General features: G+C 47.9%; 1 protein-coding gene across 1 annotated transcript in view; it reads left to right on the forward strand.

The window, feature by feature from the left end:
- The window catches only part of CFAP77 (cilia and flagella associated protein 77), a 96,150-nt gene that overhangs the window by 44,278 nt on the left and 26,765 nt on the right, over positions 1–25,107 (forward strand). Inside the window, exons 2-3 of the mRNA XM_035102217.3 lie at positions 11,448–11,547; positions 14,397–14,625. Of these exons, the coding sequence (XP_034958108.1) occupies positions 11,448–11,547; positions 14,397–14,625 (329 nt within the window). The remainder of the gene's footprint in view (positions 1–11,447; positions 11,548–14,396; positions 14,626–25,107) is intronic.

The raw sequence follows: 25,107 nt of genomic DNA on the forward strand, positions 1-25,107 counted from the left end.
GCTCAGAAGTTACACTTCAGCAGCAGGGCAAGAAATGGATGGAAGCAATGAAGATGTCCCAACAAGTTTCAGCACCCCACCTGCAACACTTTTAAAGACAAGGTGGGGCACACACATCATGGAAATATTGGTGTTGGGGTTGCGAAGGTGAGCTCTGTCAGAGAGGATGGGTCTGCTTCCCTCTGCGAAGGCGTTGCCTGGTTTTAGGTGACAAGCTGTTCAACTGCTGTCACCACCTCCTGTTCAGACTCCCCCCATAGCTGTTTTTAGCCCTCCTGAGCCTTCACTGAGGCCTCCTGCTTTGCAGAAAGAATGTCCTGAGCTCGGCTGGATCAGGCCAATGGCCCATCTAGTCCAGCATCCTATTCTCACAGTAGCAATGCAGATGCCTGCAAGAAACTTGCCAGCAAGATTTGAGCACAAGAGCACTCTCCCTTCCTGGGGCTTCCAGCAACTTTTATTTATTAATTTCTAAATATATTTTATTGAATTTTGATAACAGGTTACAGAAAAAGGAAATGAAAGAAAAATAGTTCAGGAATGTTAAGTTGTTACGATTGCCAATAAGGAAATATAGGACACAGCTGTGTGATTTACTGAGTTGATAAGAAAACATCCCAGGAGGGAACGGATGTGCAGTCTATGATTATAAAAAGGTTCCATGGTAGAAATCAAAACAATTACAACTATTGATTTCAAAAAAAGTCGAAAAGTAACCTTAATGCATATTAAATCATTTTACTTAAAAAACAACAACATTTAACTAAGTTTAATTATGAGCAGCATAAAGTACTTCTTAAATGTGTCCTGAATCTGCCAACGTTCAGCTTCATTGGGTGGCCACAAATTCTAATAGTATGAGAGAGGAAGATAAACTTTTCTCTATCCACTTTCTCCATACCATGCACAATTTTACCAACTTCTAACCTCTCACTCACTGTTATGTACTGAGCTGAATCCTAGAACAATAGGATTCAGAATCAGCGGGAGCTACCCAATCCAACTCCAGGTGGAAGTGAATCCGCAACCTGATTGGCCTGCTGGAGCAGCCAATCAGGCGGCTGGCAGAAGTGAATCTGCTACCTGATTGGCCTGTAGGAGCAGCCAATCAGGCTGCAGGCAAAAGTCAATCCACAATATAATTGGCCCACAGGTGTAGCCCTGAAGTAGCCAATCACACAAGGCCCATTGTGTAAATAATGTATATAAGCAGATGGTTTTGGGAAAAGAGCCATTCGTCTTCTCTTCTCCTCCTTGATGACTATGAGCTGAATAAAGAGCATGAAATTCACTCTTGACTCCGAGTATATTTCACTGGCGACGAAGGTGGGATCCTGCTGAGCTGACCGCCACCACGCACTGCACCGCAGCACCGCCACCTGCTGCACCGCTGCATCGCACCGTGCATCCAGGCTTCAGCTCCAGGACCCAAGGAACCCAGAATGGCAACCGACAGCAGCTTCTCGCCATTCAAACCAGCATCAGGAGACTGGGAAGGGTACGCCGCCCATTTCAACTTCCTCCTGCAAGCGAAAGAAGTCACCAACGATGCCATGAAGAGGGCGACATTCTTCAGCGTCTGTGGAGAGGAGACGTTTGAAATTGCCCGGGCTCTCCTTGCACCTAGAGATGTCGCTACCGTCTCTTACAAAACAATAATGGAACGGCTGAAGGAGCACTTCTCACCACAGCCCTCGGTGGTAGCTTGCCGAAATGCCTTCTACGCAAAACGGCAAGCCCCGGGGGAAACCATAACTGGGTTTGTGACCTCCCTCCGCCAAGCCGCCCGGTTATGCAACTTCTCAGAATTGGAGAACATGCTTCGTGACCGCCTCGTCGGTGGCCTGAGGGACGAGATGTTGCAACGACGCCTCTACGCCAAAAAAGACCTCACGTTCCAGATTGCTCTGGAGGAAGCCCTGGCAACCGAAGCCGCCGAGAGGTCAACGCAAGAGGCACGACCGGCCCCGCCATCCCAACCGAGGGTCTACCACGAAGACCTCACCGACGAATCCGAATCTGACAGGGAGGAAGTACACCGAGTACAGCGGCGCACTCAAGCAGCACACACACCACAGCAGCCTCGACGAGAAGGAGGGAACTGTGCAAGCTGCGGGGAGAACCACGAGAGGAGGACCTGTCGTTTCCGCAACGCAGAGTGCAGGCAGTGCAGAAAATTGGGACACATCGCCCGGGTGTGTCGGGCTCGACTCACCCGTCGACAAGCATCAGATGACCGACCCAGGAGCCCCAGGTCACACGGCACCATGCACCAAGGCAACTCGACGGAGATCACGGACTACCAGGTATTCCAGTTGCCCCATCCCAGCACAGAGAAAATTTATATAGAGGTACAGATAGAGGGAGCCCCATGCCGCATGGAGCTGGACACGGGTTCAACTCTATCCATAATCTCGGCCCGAACATTAAGGGAACTGTGCCCTAATGGGGGTCCCAAACTAAGGCCGGCCCCATTCACCCTCCGGGACTTCCAGAAACGTAAGGTCCCTACTATGGGGGTGGGGACCTTCAGGGTGCAATATCGAGGGCGAAAGCAACAATTGGACTTGCTGGTAGTTAAGGGCCCCTACGTTAGCTTACTGGGACTGGCATGGTTTGGACCTCTGGGGCTAGCCGTTACCGGGGTGAACCGCACTAGCTTACAAGTGGACGTGGACGCCATATGCAAAGAGTTTCCAGGGGTTTTCGATGGGGCATTGGGACGATATACAGGACCCCCCATTGCCCTACAGCTAGACCCCGCTGTACGACCCATCAGGCACAAGGCCCGCCGGGTCCCGTTTGCCCTGAAACCCCGCATAGACGAGGAATTGGACCGGCTCGTGGAGCAAGGAGTGCTGGAGCCGGTGCCCAACGCCCCCTGGGAAACTCCAATTGTCACACCCGTCAAGCCTAACGGTTCGGTCCGCGTCTGTGCAGACTACAAATGCACCATAAACAAGGCTCTCACGGCCCATGCATACCCAGTGCCAGTGGTCAGCCATGTCCTCGCCACCCTGGCTGGGTCAAAAATCTTTGGCAAACTGGACTTGGCCCAAGCGTATCAACAGTTGCCTGTGGACGAAGCCACAGCAGAGGCTCAGACGATTGTGACGCACAGAGGGGCATTCAGAGTAAAGCGACTGCAATTTGGCGTTAGCGTGGCACCAGGCATATTCCAGAATCTAATGGACTCTCTCCTTAAAGGGATTCCTGGTGTCACCCCCTTCTTCGATGATGTACTGATCGCCGGGCCCACACCAGAGGAATTTGAGGACCGCCTCCGCTCCGTCCTGCACCGTTTCCAGACGGCGGGCCTCAAGGTGAAGCGGGAAAAGTGTTTACTGGGAGTGCCGCAGGTGGACTTTCTGGGATTTAAGGTGGACGCAGAAGGGGTCCATCCAACCGGTGACAAGGTACGGGCCATTTGTGAGGCCCCAGCGCCCAAGAGCAAGCCCGAACTTCAGTCATTCTTGGGACTATTGAACTTTTACCATGCCTTCCTTCCCCATAAGGCAGCGGTAGCGGAGCCCCTACACAGACTCCTAGATAAAAGGGCCCCTTGGGTGTGGGGCCAGCGACAAAGGGCCGCATTCCAGGCAGTCAAGGACTTGCTCGTCTCGAACTCGGTCTTGGCACACTTCGACGAGAGGCTGCCAGTGGTGCTGGCATGCGACACCTCTCCCTATGGCATCGGCGCTGTCCTGGGACACCAACTCCCGGATGGAAGAGAGGTGCCGGTGGCATACTTCTCCCAGACGCTTGCTGCAGCCGAACGAAACTACTCACAGATTGACAAGGAGGGTCTGGCAATCGTGAAGGGCGTAAAAAAATTCCATGATTTCTTGTACGGGCGGCCCTTTACCATAGTGACTGACCACAAGCCGTTGCTTGGCCTGTTTGCCCCTGAGAAGCAGACCCCCCAAGTGTTGTCTCCACGTGTCCTCAGGTGGTCAATTTTCCTTGCCGGCTACCAGTATGCACTAATCCACCGCCCTGGGAAGGCGATGGGCCACGCAGACGCCCTCAGCAGGCTACCACTACCAGAAACAGGCCCCGACCCAGCGCCTGCGCAAGAGGTTATGACCCTGGAGCTGCTTCCCGACCGACCCATTCAGGCACAAGAAGTTGCGCACCATTCCACAAAAGATAGGGTCATCTCCCGGGTCCTGGACTGGGTGTGGCGAGGATGGCCCAGCAGCAGCCCCGGGCCAGAATTCGCTGGCTACACAAACCGCAAACATGAACTGTCGGCCCACAAGGGGTGCCTGTTATGGGGAAGCAGGGTTGTTGTTCCCCAGCCCCTCCGCAAAAGGGTCCTCACAGCCCTACACGAGACACACCCAGGGGTAGTGAGGATGAAGGCCCTTGCCAGGAGTTATGTGTGGTGGCCGGGGATTGACAGAGAGATAGAGGCCTGGGTCCAACACTGCCAGACCTGCCAAGAATCCCGCCCGGATCCCCCAAGGGCCCCAGTCCAGCTCTGGGAGTCCGCCCGACATCCATGGTCACGCTTGCACGTGGACTTCGCTGGCCCCTTCCAGGGAAAAACATTCTTCATAGTGGTGGATTCCTACACCAAATGGCTGGAGGTCGCACTGGTACCATCCACTTCTACGGCGGCAGCCATCCGGGTACTACGTAAGCTGTTTGCGACCCACGGGCTCCCTGACACCCTCGTCTCGGACAATGGAACCGCATTCACGTCAGAGGAGTTCCAGACCTTCACAGCGCAGAACGCCATCCGCCACATCCGCTCAGCACCATTCCACCCTGCCACCAATGGCCAAGCGGAGCGCATGGTGCGGACCACCAAGGACAGCCTCCGCCGCATGACACAAGGGGACTGGGAATACCGCCTTGCCGCATTTCTTCTAGCACAGCACAGCACCCCAAGCACAACGACGGGCCGGAGCCCAGCTGAATTACTAATGGGCCGGCGCCTTGCAACTAGACTGGACCGACTTCACCCCGACAGAGCTCAGGATGAGGTAGTGGTGGGGAAAGGCAGGAACCCCCGGACATTTGTGGCCCAGGACCCAGTGTATGCAAAGAATTTTGGGGCAGGCCCAGCATGGGTACCCGCCACAGTCACCAAGGTGACCGGTCCCGTGTCGTACGAGGTACTAACGGAAGGGGGGCAATGTTGGCGCCGCCACTGCGACCAGATACGGCGACGATTCCCAGGAGGAACCCGGGAGGAGAGCGGGACAGAGGGGTCCCAAGGGGACAGCAGGGCAGTGAGGCCTGTAGAGCGAGAGGGGTGGGCAGAGGAAGCAGAAGCAGTAGGCACAGAGGGGCGCCCCGAGGCTGGAAGGACACCGGAACCAGAGCTACAACCTAGTGGTTCAGTGGCGCCAGACCAGACAGCCCCGGCACAGCCAGCAGCCTCGGAACACGAGCCAGAACCAGAACCCCTGACCAAGGAACACCCCAGGCCACAACGCACACGGAGGCGGCCAGCAGACCTTGGGGACTACGAATGCAACTTCCCGGGCAGGACTGGAACTTAGAGGGGAGGGGTGTTATGTACTGAGCTGAATCCTAGAACAATAGGATTCAGAATCAGCGGGAGCTACCCAATCCAACTCCAGGTGGAAGTGAATCCGCAACCTGATTGGCCTGCTGGAGCAGCCAATCAGGCGGCTGGCAGAAGTGAATCTGCTACCTGATTGGCCTGTAGGAGCAGCCAATCAGGCTGCAGGCAAAAGTCAATCCACAATATAATTGGCCCACAGGTGTAGCCCTGAAGTAGCCAATCACGCAAGGCCCATTGTGTAAATAATGTATATAAGCAGATGGTTTTGGGAAAAGAGCCATTCGTCTTCTCTTCTCCTCCTTGATGACTATGAGCTGAATAAAGAGCATGAAATTCACTCTTGACTCCGAGTATATTTCACTCACCTTTCCTAAAAGTCCCAAACACTGTAACCTTTCATCATAGAGGGGTCGCTCCACCCCTTTTCTGAACACCCCACCCTGCAAGTACACAAGGTCGCTTTTCAAGGAAGCAGTAGTGGTTGCAGCAACCCACAGGACACATTTGGATGGGTTATGGGTTTGTTTTGTTTTTCTTCTTGTTTTTATTATGTATTTTGTGCTTTTGTGCTTTTATGCTATGAACAGCCCTCAGATCTTCATATGGAGGGTGGTTTTTACAAATAATAAATAAATATGTAAATAAAACAAATAAATTTGAAATCTTGGACCCATTTGCTTTTCTTTCATTTGTTTGTTCATGTTTTTATTTCCCTCCAAATATTAACCCCTAATTTCATAGCAGCTACAAAATAGTGCTGCAGAGAGCTGTTAGTCCGGGGGCACTCACTGCAAATCTGGAAACAGCCTTTTTGAGGATTTCCTCAAATGCACACACTTTGCCTACAACACAAATCTTTTGCGAAGTCATTTTCTCTTGTTCTGTTTTCTTTTGGTATGTTCCTTTCAAGAATATGTGCCTTTTTAAGGCGCACCTCAGTATATGAACTTTTGCACCCATTACTAAGGCTGGAGACCTGCATCAAACAATCAAGGAGGAGAGGGAATGGAATGGAATGGACTGGCTGGCATACCCCACACACTACAACATTGTATTGCACTTGTAGATGTAAACGGGCCACTGCAAAGAATTGTATGTGCATGCATCAGGATAGGTAGCTGACCAATGGAGTTTTGCCGGTCCGAGAGCAAGAGAGGTCCTGGGTTCAGTCATCTGTATCTCCAGGTTGGGCTTGGAAAGCCTCTTAGCCCCAAACCCCGAAGAGCTGCTGCTAGTCCATGTAGAGTACACAATGCTGGGCTACCTGGACCATTAGTCTGAGTTGGTATAAGGGAGTTTCCTGTGCTCCTGTGTCTTACTGGAAGGCCTGTAGCTAAGTGCACAGGAGGTTCCATGTTCAATCCCTGGCATCTCCAAGTAGGGCAGGGAAGAACCCCTGATCTGAGCAAAGCAATCTAAAGCAGCACCCTGTGTTCCTATAATAGACAGTGTAAATCTGGCATTAAATTTTAGGTTCCCTAAAGGTTTTGTGCCCTTCTACATTTGAGGCAGAATGTCTCCAAATGTGGCCATATAAATAGTGTTTAGGAGGCTCAATTGCCATCACCGAAGCCATAAAGGGAGCAAAGCTTTCAGAAGGTGCCCAGAGAAAATTATTAGGCCCGCCTGGAAGATAGCAAGAAATGGGTTTTAATTACAGGGGAGAGAGTGGAAATAAGGCAGCGAAATTACATCTTAATTAGGTTTAATGAAGTTGTCTGTTGGTGGGGACAGCTGTCAGGAGAAGAAAGCGGGGGAATCTGCATTCTAGCCAAAGCTGGTGAAAAGACAAAGATGCGGCCAGGCTGCTATAAGGGGATAAGGTGGTGGATGTGGATGGAAAGAAGGCTGCCACCTTGTGTCACATTGCAGCATTTCCCTCTGCCATTCTGCACATCTCCTCATTGATGCTAAAGATTAATCCACTACCGGTAGCTTTTTTGCTAACCGGAAACTGAAATATCACTACCTTGTGTGTGTCTTAAAATTCTGCAGTGTTCCTGGGTCACTGTGGGTGCTCTCATATTTGATCTGATCTGCAATTTGGCTCCTAAACTGCCCCGTATAAAACAAAGTTCCAAGTTTTCCCATTAACAATAATGGGGAATCTAAATGCAGCTGTAATTTTCTTCTGCTTTTGGCCAAAGTGGATGAAATGTACAGGCACATAATGCCAACTGGGTGTGACCTTGAGCCAGTCACTGCCTCTCAATCTAATTTACCTCACAGGGGGTTAAAAGAGGAGAACCACATACACCCATAGCTGCCAAGTTCTCCCTTTTTTTTAAGGGAAATTCCCTTATGCTGAATAGGCTTCCTCGCGAGAAAAGGGAAAACTTGGCAGCTATGCATACATACACCACCTTGAGCTCCTCAGAGGAAAGGTATGATATACAGTAAATGCAATAACCAAACAAAATAAGGGTGGAATAATAACAACAACATAAAAAAATGCACATTAAAATAAATTGTTTGCAAAAAATATATATATTAGTCAAAATGGCATACACAATTCTGTTGATTTGAATAAATGCTGCCAAATTTTCATAAGTACTTTTTTTTAAATAAAAGAAAGGCAGAGGACTGAATTTAAGATTGGAAAAATGAGACACCAAAACCGACAGATCCTTCCATCCCTATTCACAAAACATGGGCCATCCTGAAGGCATTGCCCTTCCAGGCCTCCTGTCAAACCACTCTGCCAAAAGCCTCTGGTCTGGTGTGGTCTGGCTCTCCCCAGCCCAGCCCTCCCCTTTAAGACAGTATGATGTCATCATGGGGGCTAATCTCTGGCTGGCTTCACCATGGAGACCCTGGTCAAGGCACAAAGATGTGATCAGAGGTCAGTTAATCCCACAGACACCACAAAGCCAGGGTACACAGAAGGGAATAAAAGGAGTTAATTTTAAAACTAAATAAAAAGAGGCCAGCTATTGTGTGCCCACTCCTGCCCCCCTGCCCTCTTTTGAGCCTTCCTCTGGCCACCCCCATATTGTCCTCCTTCACCCACTTCGTTCTTGTCCATCAGTTGGTATTTTAGTGACTTTTTCTGCCTGGGAAGGGAGGGGCCCTTTGTAGGGGCTCACACAAATGTTTTCACGGTTCCAGCGCAATTTGGAGGTCTCCTTTGTAGGGTTGTGTAGCTACAAGGGGAATCTTTGAGTCGGGGTCTTGCTGCTTTGGATCAAGAGCAGCCCGGATTTTGTGAGGAGAGGCTGTGTAATGAAGTGGCTAGAGTGTCCGACTAAGACCTAGAAAAGGTCCTGCACTCAGCTGTGAAGCTCACTTGGGTGACTTTGGGCCAACCACTGCCCAGATGGGGGGAGGGGGGAGAACCATGTATAAAAGGGTGGGATATAAATGCTTTAAACAAATTTTTTCAGATCTTGTGTGGGTTAGACAGTTTCTCTGGGAATATTTCTTTTAATATTTTTCTCTTTTGTCCTAAGGGAAAATGCAGCCACCATACAGATTTTCACCTAAATATTCTCCACCATATTTTTCTGTGTGGAAACCACCATTTCCCATACATATGAACCCATGCACTCAAATCTCTCAGAACAACGCTAGGTTGATGGAGAGGGAAAGAGTGCAAAAAAGAAAGAGTTGCTGCTAATGGTGACCACCAACCCAAAGAAACCCTTGGAGATTTTTTTTTTCTGCCTCTGGAAAAAAACCCAACAAAATATTTTCCAGCTCTGCTAGATCAGGCCAATGGCCCATCTAGTCCATCATAGTGGCCAACTCTTTTAAAGTCATTCAAGTTGGCAGACATCACTGCCTCTTGCAGGAGCAAATTCCATATTTAAACCTTGTGGTGTGTGGAAAAGTCCTTCCTTTCGTCTGTCCTGAATCCTAAAACATTCAGCTTTATTGGATGTCAACTGAGTTCTAGTATTAATGAGAGGGGGAGGGGGAAAATCTATATCCACTTTCTTCATGCCATGAAATAATATTTGAAAACAGATGCTGGGAAAGGTTGTAGCTCAGTGGTAGAGCACCTGCTTTACATGCAGAAGGTCCCAAGTCCCAGGTTGAGTCCCTAAAGGTATCTCCAAGCAGGGCTGGGAGACCCATCCAAAGTCTTAGAGATTCACTGCCGGTCAGGGATAGAGGTTGCAGAGGTGGATTGGAATAAAATGTGGGCTAAAAACCCACTAAAATCAGTACCAACTTGGATATGAGAAAATTACTACACTGATGGCATTTGACACCATTACATAGTGTAGTTATATTAATAAAACTATCCCACCATTGTGCTGGAGAGGCTGCAATAGTATAGGTACAACATTTCAAATGTGATGGGTGTGTTGAACATATAAAGCCGCTCTGGCAGAGGATGTTTACATGTTGTTGTTGTTTAGTCATTTAGTCGTGTCCAACTCTTCGTGACCCCATGGAACATAGCACGCCAGGCACTCCTGTCTTGCACTGCCTCCCGCAGTTTGGTCAAACTCATGTTCGTAGCTTCGAGAACACTGTCCAACCATCTCGTCCTCTGTCGTCCCCTTCTCCTAGTGCCCTCCATCTTTCCCAACATCAGGGTCTTTTCCAGGGAGTCTTCTCTTCTCATGAGGTGGCCAAAGTATTGTAGCCTCAGCTTCACAATCTGTCCTTCCACCTTCAGAATGGATAGGTTTGATCTTCTTGCAGTCCATGGGACTCTCAAGAGTCTCCTCCAGCACCATAATTCAAAAGCATCAATTTTTCGGCGATCAGCGTTCTTTATGGTCCAGCTCTCACTTCCATACATCACTACTGGGAAAACCATAGCTTTAACTATACGCACCTTTGTTGGCAAGGTGATGTCTCTGCTTTTTAAGATGCTGTCTAGGTTTGTCATTGCTTTTCTCCCAAGAAGCAGGTGTCTTTTAATTTCGTGACTGCTGTCACCATCTGCAGTGATCATGGAACCCAAGAAAGTCAAATCTCTCACTGCCTCCATTTCTTCCCCTTCTATTTGCCAGGAGGTGATGGGACCAGTGGCCATGATCTTGGTTTTTTTGATGTTGAGCTTCAGACCATATTTTGCGCTCTCCTCTTTCACCCTCATTAAAAGGTTCTTTAATTCCTCCTCACTTTCTGCCATCAAGGTTGTGATGTTTACATAAATGAGGTATATTACGGGTCAACATGTGGAATGTACTCCAAATCTGGAATTGTTAACTACTACTTTCAAAGAAGGGCAATCTGACCTTCGTTATAATGAACTAATCACTTTTCTTTTAGTATGGCATGCCTACTAGTGGCACAGAATTGGAAAGGATGGGAAAATCTGTGTGTCGCTCATTGGAAACAGAATGTATGGTCTATTGCTGTATCAGAGGAATTAACAAAGAGATTAAATGCATTGAATAATACAAATGATGTAGACGATTTTGTTGAAATGTGGCATACTTTTACAAAATACTTTACTGATAATCCTGAAGAATGACAACTACCAAAATCACAGATTGGACAGATTGCCAAACTTATCTAGATTGATCTGTCCTGGGGCGGGGTTGGGCAAGTTGGTCTCAGTGTAAGCCAGCTTCCTCTGTTCCTATTTGGAATTGGGCCATACGGTAGTTCATTGGTTAAGCATCTGCCCAGCATGCAGAAGGTCGCTTGTTCAATGTCCAGTAGCATCTCCAAGAAAAGCTGAGAAAGATAGGTGTTGTCTGCAATCCTCGAGAGCCACTGCCAGTCAGTCTAGACAATACTGAGCTAGACAGACCAATGGTACGACTCAGTATAAAGCAGCTTCCTATGCTGAAGCAAAGCCTAGGCACTAATCAGGCATTTCTACATGTGAATTTACTTTGTGTGATTTATTCTGCTCACAGAAAAGGAGGGTTTCATGACTGAAAATAAATAAATTATTTAGCTGGTAGAATATTTAAGATGACTGTTTTACTTCTCTTTGCAGCCGGAGGTTGGGAAACCCCGCAGAAGTTGCTACACTCTCCCTGGCTATGCTTTCAACTATGGGTTATATTTGCATGGGCTGGACGGAGGCGTTGCCGAAGGTAGGCCCATGAGGATGCATTTTCCTGTTAATTTCCGCTGATATATTTTCACCTTTCCACACTTTTTGGAGGAAGCAAGTGTGCTTTCTATTGCATTTTTGTGATTTCCTGAATCTCTCCTTTCATGTGGCATTACCCTGGACCTCCAAAACATCATTTAAAAATTGTGCATTCATGGATGATATTGAACTCAGAGTGGTGTCTGGGGAGGGAGAGATGCTACACCATCCCATTTTCAATGCTCTACTAAAGTTCCAGGGAGGATGCACTCCTTCATTCCCAGTCAGTGTATGTCCCGTAACTTTCTGCTGAAATCCTGTAACTTTTTGTACCATAAATGTTAAGGCAGCGGGCGGGGTGCATAGGTAGTAATGTGGTAGTGTTGGGGAAGTGTTGTAGTACAACTAACGATGTGAAATGATGTGCAGACAGTCCAGTATTAATCCAGCACGGGTACGCTATTATTGCACCAATGGTATACTGCAGCAAACACCCATGTAAAAGACCCTAGTTTCGAGAGGCCATTCACTGTGCATAATATTCCCCATTCTTAGGACTAAAGTAGAAGGGATGTTATTTATGCATACAGACACTGCACGGATGATTTCTGTCTCCCCCACCCCCACCCATATACAGTATATATCTCACACAACACAAATAGTGCGACAGTGGGAAACTGGGTCCACCCCTGGGGGGGGGGGGGAAAGCCTCAAGAATATTGTCTCTAGCTTAGACTTCTCACTTACAAATCGTGTCCTCCCCCAAAGAGGGCATGTGTTGCGGTGAGACCTGGCAACCAAACCCTTGTGTTGTGGGTGGGTACGATTGGATAGCCACAACACCCTATTGGTAGGTCCCTTGGTGCTGGGTTCAATCTGACCAGTGGGACACTAGCCAAAATAGATCAAGGGACCTATATATGCCTGTGCACGTGACCCTGAGCTTTCTCTCTTGCTCAGTGCATCGGAACACCCACCCACCTCTCCCTATATTTAGGGCTTGCACTCTTGACCTTGCTATGCCATCGTGTGTTGTCTGTCGTTGGGACAGTGGCATGGCTGAATTTTCCCCCACTTGGCTGATTGGCTGGTGCCATTTGGGTTTCGCCTGCCATGTAGCAAATCGTCACAACTTGTAAGGTTGCGGATAGGCTCTGGTTCAGGTGATAGGGATGGGGGAATGCTCTCGCCATCCCTATGTGAAGGGTATTCTATTAAAGGAATCCAGGGACTCAATGGTTTGGTCAACCCTGAGAAGGGTTGTGCCCGTGCCTGAGTCCAGGGGGACATCTGGGAGGTGGACATAGCATGTCCCCAGCTTTCCGCCATTCCAGGTGTTCACTCTAGGCTGACCTATGCTGGTGCCCTGGGTCAGCGCGACCTGCAACGGTGCAGGGAGCTAGTCGAACCAGAGCCTATGCAACCACTCACTTGCTCTAATCAATAAAGTTGTGGCCTAAATTCTGCCAAAAACCAAAGCAAAATTTGAGTCTTGTCTGAATTTATTTAAGGGGGAGGTTTAAAGGTCTAAACACGCAACTAGCTTTCTATGTGCTGGGAGTTTCTCTCTCTCTCTCAAACACACACACCATAATATATATAACGCTTCATTGTAAAAACAAAAGGGAAAACTTCAAAGTGGTTTATAAAAAGATTTAAACAGGCAGGGCCGTCTTAAGCGCCCCTGGCGCCATGGAGCGACGGATCCCTCCGGCGCCCCCCTGCCCCGTTTCCCAGCGCGGCTGCCACAGGCGCTGCTGCGCGGCGGGCAGGCAGGCACAGCGTGGTTGCTGTGGGCACAGCTGCGCGTCGAACCGGCTGGCCAGCGGGCAGGGGCAGCTCGCGGCGCCCTCCTGGCGGGCCGGCGCCGTGGTGCCCTGCGCCACCGGGGGTCTACCTAGAGCCGGCCCTGTAAACAGGGGCCAGCAAACCTTTTCAGCAGGGGGCCGGTCCACTGTCCCTCAGACCTTGGGGGGGGCGGACTATATTTTTTTGGGGGGGAAATGAACGAATTCCTATGCCCCACAAATAACCCAGAGATGCTTTTTAAATAAAAGGACACATTCTACTCATGTAAAAACACAAGGCAGGCCCCACAAATAACCCAGAGATGCATTTTCAATAAAAGGACACATGCTGATTCCCGGATCGTCCACGGGCCGGATTTAGAAGGCGAGTGGGCAGCATCCGGCCCTCAGGCCTTAGTTTGGGGACCCCTGGATTAAAACAATGCGATTATCATTTTAAAAAACCCCACAGTTAAAAACAACTATTTGAAACATTTAAAAAACCCAATGCTGAAAACCAGATTAAAACAAGTCAGCATTTTATATATCTGTATTGGCTTGCCCATACAAAAATGTTTTTAGCAGATGCTGAGAAAAGTTCACTCAAGGCAGGGTGTTCAAAAATTCCAAAATATATAAACACAAATACAAACACGCAGTCCTCAACCTGAAAGCTATACAGTTCATGAACTGCTTTAACCACAACCACCACCCTGTCTGCTAGGCCAGTCTGCACAGGAACGGCTTCCACAAATATTCTTTACTGCGTAACACAAATACAGTCATACCTTGGTTTTCGAAGAGCTTAGTTCACGAACAACTTGGAACTCGAACACTGCAAACCCGGAAGTAGATGTTCTGGTTTGCAAACTTTGCCTCAGAAGCAGAACATCTGGCATGGCTTCCGATTGGCTGCAGGCTTGGGTTCCCAACGTTTCGGAAGTTGAACGGACTTCCAGAACGCAGAAGCTTGGGTTTCGAATGTTTTGGAAGTTGAACGGACTTCCGGAACGCATTCTGTTCAAAAACCAAGGTACAACTGTATACTGTTGTCTCCCCATAGCCATTGGCCACTGGAATTCTATGAAGCCCAAGACCATTCCGGAGAAGGAGAGGCCCCGCGACCAGAAGGCCTGCAACGTCCGAGCCATCAAGGCCGGCTTTGTCACAGCACACGAGACCAACCTGTACCGCAAGGAAAAGAACATCCGCCTCGGCGAGGATGACGAGAGGCGCTTCAAGAGGACACCTCCGAAAGTACCTGCGGACATGACATATGGGAGGCCACCACGGTGAGCAGAAGAAAGTGGGGCACCTCCTTGAGGGATTCCACAGAGGCGTAACGATGGAGAAACTGATTGTATTGCCCCTGTTATTTACCTCTCTTTTTTTGTATCCTCCAATCTCATATAATAGAGGCTTGGGGGAGTGGGCGGACCCAGTGGTGTCTTCCCAGTACCAGTAAGGATGGGGCAGGATGAGCTAGAAGTGGTGAGGTCAGGGGAACTCCAGGTTGGCACCTGTTGAGCCCCCACAGGGCTGCCGCAGCACTCCAGATCTCCGCTGACATCCCCACTGACGGAGATTGGTATAAATTCATGGCAAATGGAATGGAGATATAGTCTGGTAATTCTTCTTGGGGCTGATGGGAGTTGTAGTTCAGCAACGTCTGGATGGCCAAAGGTTCCCTGCTCCGGGTACAGACAATACAGAGGGAGGTGGATCAATGGCCTGACAGATTTCCTGTGCTTATCAGAAGCATCTATAGCTCAGTGGAAGAGCATCTGCTTTGCATGCAGAATGTCCCAGGTTCAATCTCTTACCAGCTACAGGAGAGCAGAGTGCTCTTGGGCTCAGATCCTGCTTATGGGTTTCCCACTGAGGCATCTTGGTTGGCCACTGGATACTGGACTAGAAGGGCCATTGGCCTGATCCAGCGGCCAGGCTCTTCTTATATTCTGCATACCTTATGAAATGCCAGATGGGCGGGTTACAAATAATTTAAAAATTATTATTATTATTATTATTATTATTATTATTATTATTATTATTATTCCTTGTGTGGTGTCGGGTCAGCTGTGACGTTACAGATCTCACATTTAAAAAGAGGGAGTGGGAAGCGAACTGCTAATAAAGTTGGTTTTTCTATTTAAAAAAGGGAGTAGGTGGGAGGGAGGGGGAGGAAATGGCTGCAAAAGGAAGATGTGATGAATGACAGCAAGTATTTTACCCGATAGCAAATGGGCTGCGCCTATGCAAATTGAATGGATTTTAAAATGGTCTTTAATGACAATTTTCGTCGCAGGCATTAACATTAATTGCAGCCAAATGAAAATGCAGCATTAGGTTGCTGTTAGCAGCAAATGCCCTGGCTATAAAGCTTTATCTTGATCAGAAGCAGCCGTCATGGGGATGACAAGGCCGACCGGTAAATTGCAGGCAGAATAGCTCTTACACCGCACAATGATCCCCCGAAGCAGGCTGGAATCAGCATCAATTTCCCTTTATTTCTTCATAAACGGAGGTTAAATGGCTGCCCGAGAGACCAGCAGGCACGGTTTGAAAGTTTGCTCTCCCCCTCCCCTTTTAAAGAATAAATATGGCAAAATCCCGAGCAAGGCCAAAGTGTGGGATCTGACAGAGAAGAGGGGGAGCTATTAATTCAAAGTTATTATGCCCTATCCTGGATCGCCTTTAATAGCTACCTTTTATGGCAGGCCAGCTGTATTTATCCCCTTGCTTTAAAAGCATGTTATAGACCAAATCAAATTACTGGCTCATTAGACCCACTTTAGGTTAAAAAGGAAAGAAAACTGGGGTGGGTGGTATTTAACCCATTCCTCTTCTGAGTGGCAGGTTTAAGAGTTACCACCAATGGAGAGAAGTGCTTGCTGGGCCAGATGCCGGCCACATCCTCACCATACATTTAAAAGCACATTTAAAGCATAAGGACATAAGGACACCCCTGCTGGATCAGGACAATGTCCCATTTAGTTCAGCACCCTGTCCTCACAGCAGCTGGCCAGAGACCTGTGGGAAACTCACAAGCAGGATTCCACCACAAAAGCACTCTGCCCTCTTCTGGTTTTCAGCAACTGGCATTCAGAAGCATATGCCTTCCCTACAGAGAATCTTGGGAACCGTAGTTTACCCGCAAAGCGCTACAGTTCCTGGCATCCTTAATAAACAACTGTTTTGCACGCAATTCTTATTTACTTTATTTGCAGTGGGGGGAAGGGCTGTCACCCAGAGGCAGAGAATCTGCTTTTCATTCAGAAAGTCTCAGGTTCAATCCTAGTAGGGGTGGGAGTTTCCCTTGCCTGAAACCCTGGAGAGCTGCTGCCAGTCAGTGTAGATAATACTGAGCTTGATGAATTAATAGTTTGACTCAAGGTAGTGTGGCAGTAGAGTATCTGCCGTGCATACAGAAGCTTCAAGATTCAATAGTTGGCATCTCCCGGTAGACCTGGGAAGTGGAGCATTCCACCTGAAACTCTGGAGAGCCACTGCCAGTCAAAGCAGACTATGGCTAGCCAGTGTGGAGCCCTGCAGATTTTGCTAGCCTGCAACTCTCACATCCATGACCACAGTGTAAGGCACTACAATTAACACCCCTGAACTAGAGGGATCAGTGATCGGACTCAGTATAAAGCCTCTTCCTGGGTCGTGGTAGAGTATCTGTTTTCCATTTAGAAGGTCCCTGGTTGAATATCTAGGTAGGGCTGGAAAAGACCCTCCTCTGAAACCCTGCCAGTCAGTGCTGACAATACAGAGCTAGATGGGCCAATGGACCAACTCTGCATAAGGCAACTTACGTTCCTGAAAAGGGCCAGTAGCTCAGTAGCATAGCATCTGCTTTGCTTTCTGAAGCTCCTAAATTCAATCCCCAGCATCTCCAGGCATGGTGGCTAGTAATAGCTCTTTTCTGAAACCCTGGAGAGCTGCTACCTGTCAAGGTTGGCAGCACTGAGCTAGATATGGAACTATGGAACTCACTTCTGCAGGATTCTAGTTACAGGTTGGTAGCTGTGTTGGTTTGCCATAGTTGAAGCAAAATAAGAAAATTAAAAAAAATTCATTCCAGCAGCACCTTAGAGACCGACTAAGTTTGTCAATGGTATGAGCTTTCGTGTGCATGCACACTTCTTCAGATACACTGAAACAGAAGTCACCAAACCCTTATATAACCCGTTTTCCCTATTTTAAGACATAGTCATAAAATAAGCCATAGCAGGATTTTAAGCATTCAAGGAATATAAGCCATACCCCGAAAATAAGACATAGTGACAGGTGCAGCAGCAGTGCCGGCCGCGGCAGGAGGAGGTGAAAAAAATAAGACTTCCCCTGAAAATAAGCCATAGTGTGTTTTTTTGAGGAAAAATGAATATAAGACGGTGTCTTATTTTCGGAAAAACACGGTATAGTGAGAGGGTGGGGAGGGGTATTACTCAGAAGGGTGGTGGGAATGGGTGAATGGCTGATAGGTGTGGTAAACCTGTTGACGACTGTTAACGACTGCAATTGGTCTTACAGGGAAAAGGCAAGGGGTGAGATGGCTTAAAATATAGCTTTTTCATGTATAATGAGATAAGAATCCAATGTCTCTATTCAGACCAGGTCTCTCCATGGTTTTAAGTTTGGACATAAACTGCAATTCAGCAACTTCTCTTTCCAGTCTATTTCTGAAATTCTGTCTTGTAACGAGACAGCTACTTTAAGATCTTGTATAGAATGTCCTGGGAGATTGAGAGGAACACTTCAATCTCTCTAAGCTTGGTCTCTAAGGTGCTACTAGAAGGATTTTTTTTTTCCGACTCCTGCAGGAGCCCATGGTGACCACCAATTTGAATGGCTTTAAAAGAGCTTTCTCTTTGGGCAAATTCATAGAGGAGAAGGCTATCAATGGCTATTAAGCACAGTAGTTATGCTCTCCCTCCACAGTCAGAGGCAGCAATGCTTCTGAATACCACTAGCTTGAAACCGCAGGAGAGAGGGCTCTCTTTTGCCTGGATCTTGTTTTTGAATTTCCACCAGGATTTCCGGTTGGCCATGGAACTAGGTGGGCCTTTGGCCTGATCCATCAGGGCTTTTCATAGGTTCTATAGAAACATGGTAAGGCAGTTTTAACTGGCTGTTTACCTTGGAAGGTCATGCACCAGTTTAGGTCAAGCGACATTGCATCATGATTAGAGGAGCTGTTCAATGTGTGTGTGTGTGTGTGTGTGTGTGTTCGCCACCTCCCTCTCCTTCCCTAGGAAACTTGTTTTCCTCAGGCCACGTGGCCACCTTTTGTTGCAAAGAGCCATAAAAAGGACATTTTTCATTCCTCTTTTTCCTTCCCCTTCTCTTCATCCCAGACATAGATTTATTCCCTTCCCAAGGTCTGTGGTGTGCTAAGCTGGGAGGGGCTTTTCAGGAAGGCGCTGATGGGACAATAATAGATAATATGGCCGCTCCCAGGAGCGTTGTCCAGGACTGTAGCCTATTCATCAGCAGCCGGCGCTCCTGCCAAGGTCAGCGCTAACGAGGATGTGGTGGGGTCCCCGGCCGCCCCCATGGGGCATCCTCCAATCAGATCGCTCGGATCCGCACTCCATCCTCTGATTTTTACAAGGGCTGCCTTCTGTGAACCAGGATATGCCGCAGGGAGGTTGCCCTCAGAGCGCAGAGCGCCTCAGTAACAGATAACTCTGCTGCATCCATGCTCTCATCCAAGAGACCCCTGCTCTCATCCTCCAAGCCTTGCTTTCAAGCGAAAGTAGGTGTGTGTGTGTGTGTGTGTGTGTGTGAGAGAGAGAGAGAGAGAGAGAGAGCATGCATTTACACACATACAGTGTGACTTTAATGTTTAGTAAATTGGTTAGATTAATGTATCAAACACCATTTTGATTAAAAAGGGCCCGATGATTAATCAGATTTTTAAAAGACATTTACTGAGTTTGCTTGTCTGTCTGTTTATTGCATTTATATCTGTTTGTTTATTGCATTTATTTGCCCACCTTCCCCCCACCCCCCCACAAGAGCTCAAGTGGCATGCTTGGTTCTCCCCCCTCCTCATTTTATCCTCGGAGCAACAACCCTATGAGGTAGATGAGAGAGGCAATGACTGGCCCAGAGTTACCCAGTGTGCTTCATGGATGAGAGGGAATTTGAACCCTGGTCTCTCAGGTCTTAGTCCAGCACTCTAACCACTGCATCACACTGGGTTGTACCCAGTATTCATCCTGCTTAAAGTAGAACTACTGGAATTGAGGATTATGTCGAATTCAGGCTCATTCATTTCAGTGGGTCTACTCCAAGTATAACTTAATTAGCTACAACCCTACACAATAGACTGGAGCAGGGTCCCCAGACTAAGGCCCAGGGGCCGGATGCGGCCCAATCGCCTTCTAAATCCGGCCTGCAGACGGTCTGGGAATCAGCATGTTTTTACATGAGTAGAATGTGTCCTTTTATTTAAAATGCATCTCTGGGTTATTTGTGGGGCACAGGAATTCATTCATTATTATTTTTTCAAAATATAGTCTGCCCCCCCCCCAAGGTCTGAGGGACTGTGGACCGGCCCCCTGCTGAAAAAGTTTGCTGGCCCCTGGACTGGAGAGTTGTGCCCCTCCTGTAAAAGCTAAGGCCTACAAGTTTCCCAGCCTTGCTATAGTTGCATCTAATAGGCCAGAGTGGATTGTGTGTTTCTCCCTGACTCCTGTATAAGTTTCCTGGTTCTTCCTATCTGGAGGACGAACAGGTTCCTCAACCCTAAATTACATTGTCCCGTGCTGACAGACAGCTGGAAAACTGGATAGCTTCTGCTTATGCACTTCCAGCAAAGGAAAAGCCACCGCCTCCAAACAGTGGGAGATTTAATGCAGCCAAACATAACTGTGCATAACCGCCAGTAAGTAAGGGCCTAAGGACCACAGAGAAAGCATGGCTAGGTCATGCTCACTCACCTTGGGGGAGCAAGGAAGTATTGTCATGCCCCCACCCCCGTTCTTCTTTCTCCCTCTTCTGTTTGAACCATGTAAGCTAAGCACACATCTGAGGCTGGGACCGCATGTTTGTGACTAACTTCTGTATTTTGCAACCCAAGAATGCCTTACTTCTGTTGTTTCTACTGTAGCATTGAGATGCATACATGAGACCAGTGATTACTATAAGTAAAGCATTTAAACTTACTAAAGTTTGTGGTCTATTCACTTAGAGAAGAGTAGAGGCAGGGGAGAATTGTAAGTGCTTAGTAATGGAACGTTTAAAAGTCAACCTATATTTCTTGTGCTTTCCAAGTGCTGCATAAATCTGTATTTTAAACTCTGGTGAGGGCTATTTTCGTTAAAAAAGCGAGCTAAGCCCTGCATCCTTTTTTAAATTCAGGTAATCAGCCATTTTTTCTTTTGGTAGTTCTTCACACAAGTGGGACTTCAGGATTAACTTGTGTTCCCCAGTTATTTCCCTAAACAAATCATAGACAAACCATAGAATCATAGAGTCGGAAGGAACCACAAGTGTCATCTAGTCCAATCACGTACAATGCAAGAATCCCAACATGTGGTCTCCCATCCACTTTGAAACAATACTGGATCCTGCTTAGCTTTGCAAGTATAGCCACATACATATAGACACCATATATTTAAAGCACTGTGATACCACATTAAAACAGTCACAGCTTCCCCCAAATAATTCTGGGGGTTCCAGTTGGTTAAAGGTGCTGAGTGTTGCTGGGAGACCCCTATATTCCCCTCACAGACCTACAATTGCCAGATTGGTTTAATAGTCAATCCCTCTTCACAGGGAACTGGAAATTGGAGCTCTGGGAGAATAAATTAGATTATTTAATTTCTATACAGCTTAATACCTGTTTCTTTGTCCATGGAGTTTTCTTGGCAGGGATACTGGAGTGGCTTGCCAGTTCCTGCTCCAGGTGGATCACGTTTAGTCAAAACTCTCCACTATGACGTGTCCATCTTGGGTGGCCCTACAGGGCATAGCCCATAGCTTCTCTGAGTTATTCAAGCCCCTTCTCCACGACAAGGCAGTGACACTTTGGCCAATACTTTGGCCACCTCATGAGAAGAGAAGACTCCCTGGAAAAGACCCTGATGTTGGGAAAGATTGAGGGCACTAGGAGAAGGGGACGACAGAGGACAAGATGGTTGGACAGTGTTCTCGAAGCTACCAACATGAGTTTGACCAAACTGCGGGAGGCAGTGGAAGACAGGAGTGCCTGGCGTGCTCTGGTCCATGGGGTCATGAAGAGTCGGACACAACTAAATGACTAAACAACAACACCACATACAGCTTAAAATATTTTTTAAAATCCCTAAGTGGATAAAAGAAACAAAGATCATCAAGCTCGAGACAAAACAAAATGACTGCCTCGGTTTCTTTCTCTTGTGGTTGGCTGTCTTAACTGTATTTTGTTCCGAAATTGTTCTATTGGTCTTTGGACCGCAATAAAGATTTAGTGGTGTATAGAAAACTGAAGCAACCACGGATAAACAAAATATTGCAAAAATACAGAGTTTCATAGAAAAATGTTACATTAATATATATAACTCAATATCCATTTTCCTTCTGACACACCCTTGCGGCCCTCAGCACTCTTAAAAGACTACAGCTCCCAAGATGCTTTGGGGAAGTCATGGCTGTTTACAAAGTGGTATCATAGTGCTTTAAGCATATGATGTGAATGTGGCCTACATGTTCTTTACTCAGCTTCCTTGAAAACACCAGCAATTTAGGAACACAGGAAATGGCCTTTTAAAGAGTCAGACCTGCTGGTACACCTAACTTAGTATTGTTCCCTTCTGGGCAAACTTCGGGAGGGGGGTGGTGGCATGTGCCAGTGATGAGCAGGGTCAGAGACAAAAGTGGTCTGGGCAATGAATGTAAAGTTTACCTTTTACAGTAGGGTAGTTCCTCCACACGCACGCTTCTCTATCCTCCATGCAGACAAACACTGATCATTTATCAGAGTTTAATGACAAATCCCAGCCTGCCAAAAACACCCAAGGTGGATGTGGAACAGGGTCAGAGAGGGATAAGGTCTAGGAAGTGTCCCAAGAGACAGATAGTGAGATCTGCAGGGCCACATTTGTCCCCTGGGCTTGAGGTTTCCCACCCCTGGTTTACACTGCCTGTCAGAAGCTCTCGATCATTTCAGAACAGGGAACTTCCCTAGCACAACCTGGAGATGCACAAGATTGAACCTGGGACCTCCTGCATCCCAGGTAGATGCTGCATCACTAAGCCATGGCCCTTCCCCTAAAAATAAAGTAAGATTCTAGTTCTCATCTGAATAAACAGCCAATTGACACAGGAAGCTGCCTTGTCCTGAGTCAGCTCAGTACAAGTTCCTGGTCCATCTAGCTCAGTACTGTCTACACTGACTGGCAGCATCTCTTCAGGGTTCCAGACAGGGCTCTTCCCAGCCTTACCTGGAGATGTGACTGGGGCTTCAACCTTGGACCTTCCGCTCAGCCCACTGAGCTGCCGCCCTTCCTTCCCCAGACTTCTTTGTACTCTGCTTCAGACACATTTCAGCAAGAGCAAAGCAAATTTGACACACTCATAACTACACGCACACTCCTCTAAGCATGGCAATGAACATCGGATAAATCTTTTTAAGCGTTCTGTTTACAAGAGAATTTATTCTTCTGACGGCATCAGCTCATACGAGCCCTCTGAGTCAAATAACAGATCTTTCGACTCTTAGAAAAGAGCATTTTCCTTATTGGCTGCCCACAGAGAAGTAATTTATATCACTGGTTTTCCCCTCCTTGCAATTTACTGGGGGTGGGGGCATGAAGGCATATGGAAATCTGAGGTCATCTGCAGTTTTAGTGGTGGGCGGCGGGGGGGGGGGGAACCACAGTCACTTTTTCTACCCAAGATAAGGCATTTTAATTTAATTTAGTGTGCTTTAAAATGCATGCAAGCTAACCATTTGTTTGACTGGGTAGTTTTGCTGGCATTCAGGATCCCGATTCCCAAATGTTTTCCACCTACGCATTTAGGATTTGTCAGTGGGGATGGGTCTTCTTTCTTTTTCTGAGGAAGGGAAAATGAGGACAAATGGGGATCATTTTCAAAATCATCCTCCAGGCCTCTCAGTGGCTTTATTTCTGGGGTCTGTTTAGAGGCCTATCTGTAAAGCTGTGGGGGGGCTGCATGATCCGGCTTCAAAGGACAGCTCCTTTATAGTCCTGCATTCCTTGTCCTCCTTTCCCCCACTGCTACTAATTGAATCTGCCCCTTCTTGGGAAGAGGGGATACTAACAAGCTAACAAACTGCAAATGGGCGTTTACAGCTTGACCTGGAAGCTCAGGCCCTCCGGCCACTTGCATCCACATTCCCTCCCCTGCCATTACTTTTTTTATGCTCGCCAGGCCATAAACAATTAAAAAAGATAACCAAATGCCCAGCGGTCCTCTTTCCTAATTAAGGTGTGAGCACCAGGGCTATGGAAGGGAGCTAAGCGCTTCAATTACCTCCCTGCCTCTCCTCTTTCTCTGCTTCCCCCTCCCACTTTCTGTCCAGACAGGTCCCTTACCCAAATCGGAACAATTAAAGCCAGCAAGAGAGGGAGGGAGAAAGAAGGAAGGTTCAAGGAACAGCAGGCTCTATCTGCTGCCTAGGAAAGACATGAATCTGGGTGCATCATTCTCTGTTGCTGGGACAAGGAGAGCAGAAGAAATATCTGACTTTGTCAGATGCTGTTCATCAGTTATCATTTGGGATGGAGATAGAATGGGGGGAAGGAGCCCTAGCATTGCACAGCATGGTAACACTGATCAGGGAATGGTGGAACAGCTGACTAGAACCTAGGAGACCAGGATTCAAATCTCCAAACAGACATAAAGCTCATTTGGGTGACCTTGGACCAGTCACTGCCTTTCAGCCTAACCTACCTCACAGGGGTGTAATCGGGATTGAGTGAGATGGGGGAGTTGTGCACCACCTTGAGATCCTCAGAGAAAAAGGTGGGATATAAATGCAATAAATAAAACGAGAAAAGGTTGCAACATTTGGGGCTTCTCAATTTAGAGAAATCCAAGTAAGAGGCAACATTACCGAAGTTTATGAAATTGCGTGTGGGATGGAGAAAGCAGACAGAGGAAAGTTTTTTGCCCACTTTCCTAACACTAGAATTCATGAACATCCAATGAAGCTGAAAGTTGGAAGATTCAGGATGGACAATATAAAGGCAGCATGTATGGTACCCTGTTCCCCCCTTTTTAATATGTAGTCATAAAGTAAGCCATGGCAGGGTTTTTAAGCATTTGAGAAATATAAGACATACCCCGAAAATAAGCCATACTTCCTCGCCGCGGAAACCAACCCCCACAGACACCTCCGCTCACAGAGTCACTCCATGCGGCCGGCACTGCAGGAGCGTGATCAGCTGTGAAGCGGCGCTCCAAGAGCCCCGCTTAACAGCTGATCGCGCTCCCACCTTGCTGGCTGCATCCTTCTCGTCCACCACCGTCCCTGCCGCTTCCGTGCTTGCCGCCACCGCTGGGCTCACTGCTTCTTCCTTGCCTGGCCCAGCCAAGGAGCTTGGAGTGCCCTGCAGTGGCAGGCGGAGCGCCTGAGCCAGCGGCCTCCGCTTGGCCCGACCAAGGACGCCTGCCGCCCCGCCACCCAGAACCGGTGGCTGTTGCAGCGACAAGCACTCAAGAGAGCCCAGCAGCGCCCTGAGCCGTAAAAACCGTACCGGCAATAAAAAAAAATGAGACATCCCACCGAAAGTAAGCCACCCTGTGTTTTTTTGAGGAAA

This window comes from Zootoca vivipara, chromosome Z2 (genome assembly GCF_965207765.1).
Source record: "Zootoca vivipara chromosome Z2, rZooViv2.hap1.1, whole genome shotgun sequence".
Classification (NCBI taxonomy): domain Eukaryota; kingdom Metazoa; phylum Chordata; class Lepidosauria; order Squamata; family Lacertidae; genus Zootoca; species Zootoca vivipara.